General features: G+C 54.2%; 1 protein-coding gene across 1 annotated transcript in view; it reads left to right on the top strand.

The window, feature by feature from the left end:
• Positions 1 to 530: 530 nt before the first annotated feature.
• GOLGA3 (golgin A3) overlaps positions 531 to 6792 on the top strand; it is a 44475-nt gene continuing 38213 nt past the window's right edge. Inside the window, exons 1-2 of the mRNA XM_058691570.1 lie at positions 531 to 675; positions 6482 to 6770. Of these exons, the coding sequence (XP_058547553.1) occupies positions 6662 to 6770 (109 nt within the window). The 5' untranslated portion in view covers positions 531 to 675; positions 6482 to 6661. The remainder of the gene's footprint in view (positions 676 to 6481; positions 6771 to 6792) is intronic.

Genomic DNA, 6792 nt, shown 5'->3' with positions numbered 1-6792 from the left:
TGAATGAATGAATGAATGAATGAATAGGAGAAAACCTTCATTTACACACCAACGATGTTTGTTTTGAACGGGTAAGACATTGCTATGGCTCCAAAGCAGGAGTCACTTGCATTGGCACCTGAAAGACAAATAAGTACTTGCGCGTGGGAGGTGGTCGCCCTTCGTGGGCTCTGCGGAGAGCAGCCTCAGCGCCCACCCCACCTGGCGGCTGGGCCCTTTGCCCCCTTGGGCCTCCTAGCCACGCCCCCAGCGGGGCCGGGGCGGGGTGAGGGTGACCACGCCCGCAGCCTGACAGATTGGGCGGGACAGGGCGGGGACCGGAGTCTTGGCCACGCCACTTCCGTCGGAAGTTCGTTTGTCTAGCTTCCGGTCGGAGGTTGTCTTGCAAATCCCGAGCGTGTGTTTCCACAAGGGAGACAGCCCCAAACTCACTTTCTGAAACCTGCCTCGCGTCGGTTGTGAGTGGGCTCGAGTCCGACGCTGCGGTCGGGGCAGCCCGGCCCGAGGGCAGCTGTTGGCAAGTACGGGACGGTGTGTCTTCCGGAACGGAGGCGGCGGGCACAGGCTGTTTCCGGAGGGTCCTAGCCCTTCGCTGCGCCGCGCCCCGCCCCTCGCGCGGCCACGTCTCCGTCGGAGCAGCCCGGCTGGCGGCCGCCTAGGCTTCCGCAGCGCCGGGTGAGGGTCGCGGGGAGGCGCCCGGCCCGGGAGCCCGGCCCGGGAAGGGCGCAGGAGCGCCGGGGGGCCGCGGCACGGTCGGGCGGAGGCCAGGCGGCGGGCGAGGGGTGACGGGGCCTGGGCGGCCGCGGAGGGTGACCGCGGCTCCACCTGGAGCGGCTCCGCCCCGCGTTGGTCCTGCAACTCACCGTTGGTAGCCTCGGGGCCTGGAAGCCGGCCTGTGCAGCTGTTAGCGGTACTGGCTTCGGAGATGGGCGCACAGCAAGCCGTTCGGAAGCGCTGTCTGCGCGTAACGGGGCGTGATCTAGTGGAGCTACCCACACCAGAGTGTCAGCCTCTGGCCTTTTGCAGTTCTGCCAGGATGACAGACGTGACACGGGGTCGGGACGTTCGTGCGGAGTTGGGTTTAGAGTCCGCGTAGCTGCTTGCCTCTCCTTCCGCCTCGATTCCATTTAGCTTCTGGGTGCCTAGAGGGGCTTCACCCTTGCAGTGATATTTCCTAGAGGAGCCGGGCCAGGCACGGTCACTAGTGTGGAGCAGGTGAACAGCTCGGCCTCATCCAACAGATAGTTGCTGAGTGTGAGTCGTGTGACAGGCACTGTTGATTGTAGGTTCTGGGACACGTGGGTGGAGTTGTGCGGGATCCCTGCCCTCCCTGAACTCACATTCTAGTGGAGCGATGGGGACAGTAAATGAAGAAGTAGTATGGGGTGTTGCTTGACGTGGGTCTGTGGGAAGGCCCGTGGGGAGTGGTGACTTTTGGGCCAAGGCCTCTATGACCAGCAGCCAGTCATGGAAAACTGTGGGATGAGAGTGTTTCAGGCAGAGTGAGCAGCAGTGTGATGACCCTGAGGGACGACGAGTGACTTTGGTAAAGAAGTAGTGTGTCAAGGGCGTAACGAAAGAGGAGGAAAGTGGCGGGGTCGAGGATGCCGTGTAGGGAGGAGCCAGATGGTATGCGGCTTCCTAGTTCATGGTAAGAGGTTTGGGTTCTTGACAGTGTGATTGAAAACTACTGAGACCTAGTAAACCATGTACAGGTGACTCATGCGTTTAATTTTTTTTTTTAATTGTTCCTTTACTATTGCCAGCATAACCCTTTCCTAGAGAAGTAGCTTTCAGTTAACATACCTCGAATGGCAAGAAAAGAAAAGAAAACTCATGTGACATTACTCAGATTCAAAAGTAGCTTTTTTTTCTTTTCTTTTTTCTTTTTCTTTTTTTTTGGCCAGTTGCCTTTAGCAGTGTGCATTCTGCTAAGTGTGAGAATATCTTCTAATTGACTTTATCAATTTTGACGAGCAACAACTGAAGGGAAAATAACACATAACAGCTACCATTTATTGAGGGCATGGGACAGACCCTGTGCCTTGTTGCATTTAATCCTGGTAAAACTTTGTATTCTGTTTCTCATCATGTTCCTGATGAGGAAACTGGTAAGAGTGGTTATGAAACATGCCCATGACCTTACTGCCGGGGGTGGAGGAGTCAGGGCTAATGCTGGAGCCTACGCTTTACGTGACATTGCTGTACAGGGACACAGGCCTGCCGGCTTTTCACTTTGTGTGTCAGTCCCTGTTTACTTGTGTACTTGTGGTTACTAGCGTGGCCTCAACTAGATGCTGTCTTCTTTTTTTTAAATTTTTTTTTTTTCAACATTTTTTAATTTATTTTTGGGACAGAGAGAGACAGAGCATGAACGGGGGAGGGGCAGAGAGAGAGGGAGACGCAGAATCGGAAACAGGCTCCAGGCTCCGAGCCATCGGCCCAGAGCCCGACGCGGGGCTCGAACTCACGGACCGCGAGATCGTGACCTGGCTGAAGTCGGACGCTCGACCGACTGCGCCACCCAGGCGCCCCTAGATGCTGTCTTCTTAAGGAAATCCTGTTTTATGTTTGGCCTTGCTGTTTGTTTCCAATTGCCAGTAGAAACAAATAAGGTGGGGTAGATGGAGCTGTTCGCGTGTATATCGAAATCATGGGAAGTTGAAGTCCTATATGTGCCTGAGACGATTTTCTTGGCATGAAGTCCTTTGATGCAGATGGCGTGAATTTAGAGTTATGAGCATTTTGTGAAGTTGTGATAACTGTCTCTTCCCTCCAGGAAACACAGCAGAATGCAGGTAGTCAAAAATGGTAATGTGATAAAACTGATATTAAAAAAAAATTTTTTTTAATCACGAATTGGGGGGCACCTGGGTGGCTCAGTCGGTTAAGCATCCAGCTCTTAAAATGTATGTGTATGTATGTATGTATGTGAAAAAAAATTTTTAATGTTTATTTTTTAATGCTTTTTTATTTATTTTTTGAAGGAGAGAGAGAGAGAGAGAGAGAGAGAGACAGAGCTTGAGCGGGGGAGGAGCAGAGAGAGAAGGAGACAGAATCCGAGGCAGGCTCCAGGCTCTGAGCTGTCAGCACAGAGCCCGATGCGGGGCTCAAACTCAACAAACCGTGAGATTAGACCTGAGCCTAAGTCAGACGCTTAACCAACTGAGCCACCCAGGCGCCCCCCTATATATATATTTTAATGTTTGTTTATTTTTGAGAGGGAGACAGAGAGCAAGCAGGGAAGGGGCAGAGAGAGAGGGAGACACAGCATCCAAAGCAGACTCCAGGCTCTGAGCTGTCGGCACAGAGCCTGACATGGAGCTCGAGGTCACCACCCTTGAGATAATGACCTGAGCTGAAGTAGCATCTGACTGCTGATCTCAGCCTAGGTCTTGACCCTGAGGTCATGCGTTTGATCCCCATGTTGGGCTCCACACTGGGCATGAAGCCTACTTAAAAAAAAAATCACGAATTGGAATTCATGTTCCTAATAACCGCTTCCTTGGGATGTGCCCCTAGAAGTCTGACCCTTCTCTCTGCCCTGTTTTTGTGAGCACTGAGGTAATGAGACCCTGACCGACTGAGTCCTGCTAAGTAAAGTATACTGGAGCCTGAGGACAGACACAGAATGCCAGCTTATTACCTACAGGGAGATGTCACTTCAGCGGAGGCTGCTCTGGGCCTTCGGTGAGTTGTGTTGTCCGGCTCCAGGAGGAGCTGCGTGTGCACGGGAGCCATGTTTATGAGTTGCCAGAACGTGTCACAGTCCCAGGGTCTCATGCTGTGGAGGGCTGCGTCGTCCACCTCTGGAGCGGCGTAGGACCTCTTGGGACTCAGCAGGGTTTTTGTTTAGCAAGAAGTTCACATAAAGGGCATTAAGTGAGTGGAGTACGTGATGGCACTGGGCTCAGACAGCCTGGCGCGTTCGTCTCCGCGTTTGCTTCATCAGTGGAACGAGCATCTCAGCAGACCTCCTCTTGCCTGGGTCCGGCATTGTCACGGCCTCAGGCCATTCTCCTCAGCAGCTGCTTGGCTGCCCCTGTGCCTTCCCTGCTCTGCCGGGCCGTGTTGTGTGTCCAGCAGATGAGGGAAGTCCGGCTAGCTGCCTGCTTGGGTTCTTACCCAGGGGACATTGCTTATCTGGGGTGTGGCCACTACCTGCTGCTCTCCCGGGGGCATTCTTTGTCTCATTGGAACGGTAGCTTCCGAGGGGTTTTAGTTGGAATAGTCAGAGTTGTTCTGTATTTGAAAAGGCAGTGTTGATGCTCAGGATGCAAACCCTGTATTGTTCTGGAACCACTAGCTTGGTTGCTAAGGGGTGGAACTTGGCAGGGCCAAAGATTGAAGTTACTAGCCTGTGTCGAGCGTCACTCGGAGTGGGGGATGTTCGAGGGGGAAGGGCCGACTGGGAGCGATCGTTTCTGCTTCCGGGGCTCTTGCTGCGCGGAGGAGATGCACACACACCCTTCTGCAGTGAGCTTGCACACGGGGTGTGTTGGTGGCAGAAGGGAGTGGGCCAGGCACTTTACCTGAGGCCCCGCAGGACTTCGGAGCAATGTCTAATGGTGGATGTGGAAGGGCCCTTGGGGATTTGCCTGGTGGTCAAGGGGAAGGGGCCCCCACGTCAGAGGGGCCAGCTTCTGCCTGAGCAGCACTCACCTGTCATTGTTGCCCTTGCAGGCACCACGGGGCAGGGGCAAAGACATTGCAGAGCAAAATGCAAACGTTTTCTTCTGTTAAGGAACTTGCGAAGAGGGCCAGCACATACAGTGTGCCCTGCGCAGTGACCGCTGATCCCACGTTCCACTGTATGTGTTGGTACCCATTCTTGAAGCGGCGAGCCTGTGATGAAGGGGACGGCCTGGCTGGCCTTTTGCTGACGTGCCTCGCCTTGCTTCGTGGGCGTCTTACCTAAGGATCAGCTGTCTGCAGTAGCCAGGGGAAGGCCTGGTGGACAGTATTTGCCATGGAGCCAGGACCCTGTGGAACAGTGATTTTTGGAGGGGCCTGTAGGATGTGCAGGGACAGGTGTGGAGCCTCCAAGAGCTCGTGTGTCTATCCCCCTGCCCTGGGAAGTCTTTGAGGGTGAAAGAGGGTACTGATTACTGCAGAGACAAAAACAGCATGGAGAACTCATTGCAGACGGGATCATCGGCCAGCCTCAGTAGCTCCCTTCATTTCTGTGATCCAGAATTTGGTTCAGTCTTCAAATATGTGCACAAACGAGCCACGGAGCCACACTGGCAGCCAGCGCTTTTCAGTTAGCTGGTTGGTACGCATTCTGTCAGTGGTCCTTTCTAGTACAACCCTCGTGCTGGTTCTATGCGTGGCGCTAGACTCACCTTTTCATCTTCTTACCGCGCGATTACTCAGCCATAGCATCTTTGGCCTGTAGGTGCCAGACAGCAGAGTGGAACGTGTCGTTCTTAGAGCTGCTAGCCAGACACTCGTGGGTTTACACGGGGGATGCTGCCGTCACTAGTCACTCGACGCCTGGGTGTGCCAGGCTGTGTCGACCACCAGTGGGTGCCTCTTCCTGGGGGACGGCAGGAGAGGACTGTGGCAAGAGAGGCACACCTGCCTTCTGCTGTCGAGTCAGCACCAGCCCCTCCACGTGTGGGCCACTGCTCAGGCTCTTGTCTGAGATGTCTGTGTGGGATTTGGAAGCTGGAGAGGGAAGTCACGTAACTTTTTGTCCTGAAACTTGTGAGACTCAGAACAGTATGTAGGATGACGTGAAAGTTACCATGTAGGGAGTAAATGCCAGCATCTCTGCAGAATGGATAGTGGCTCACACCTTCCCTGCTGATGAGGAACAGGTTATGAATATCCTCAGTACACTTCAAAAATGGTAACCGGTTGCCAAACCTGGGGCAAAGTTTTGCTCCCTTGAACTTAGCCTAGCAGTTGAGCTAAAAGCTAATCCTGACAGAAATGAAGGACGAAACTGATCACCTGCCCCGAGATGCCTTCTCTGGACCCCGATTCCACGTCCTCATCTCTCTGTGCTTCCCCTGACACAGCCTAGGGTTGCCATGTTCCGTGAACTTCGCCACCATGCCAGGCCTGGGAGGGGAGCTTGCCCTGTGAGTGCTCGGGCCCACGGGTCCAGGGCAGAAGTCACTGGCCACGCGTGGCTATTTAACTCAGATTTCTTAAATTTAAACAAGTAGCTTAATTCCTCAGCCTCCCAAGGCCTGTCCCTGCGAGGGGCTACACGTGGGGCTCAGGTCCGGTTACAGAGTGGCTCTGCCCTGGCGCCAGCTGGTTCCCTTCAGGAATGGGCCCCGGTGTGGTGGGTCAGCACTTTACCCTCAAACCTAGCATATTGTAGGTACTCAGGAGTTATCTGTTGAATGAATAAACCTGTTTATTACATGGATGTGAATCGGGAGCCAAATGTTAGTCTTGCAATTGTTACTTCAAATCTGACAAATGAGGTTTCATGACACCTTCTTTCTCTTTTCCCTCCTGTCAGGTATCATGATGTTATTGGGTTTGATTTCAAGCCACTTATGAGACTGGACGTCTTCCCAAAATGGACGGCCTAGTGCGGGTCTTCCCAGGAGCTCCGGGCTGCTGCTAATGGCCGAGACCGAACCCGCCCGCAGCCCGCTTGCAGCCCCCGAGTATCGGTCCAGCCTGTGCCGTCCTGACCATGGACAGAGTGCCGGCCGGATCCAGCAGTGGCACCCCAGCTCACCCCGAGGCCCTCCCAGAGCCCCCAGGGTCACCGGTGCCACCTGACCAGTGGGCTGACGCCCCGCGTAAGTCGCCGGTTACTCTGTG

This window comes from Neofelis nebulosa, chromosome 11, assembly GCF_028018385.1.
Source record: "Neofelis nebulosa isolate mNeoNeb1 chromosome 11, mNeoNeb1.pri, whole genome shotgun sequence".
NCBI classification, from domain to species: Eukaryota; Metazoa; Chordata; class Mammalia; order Carnivora; family Felidae; genus Neofelis; species Neofelis nebulosa.
Note: the sequence above shows the minus strand (reverse complement) of the source record. Positions and strands in the feature narration are given on the sequence as shown.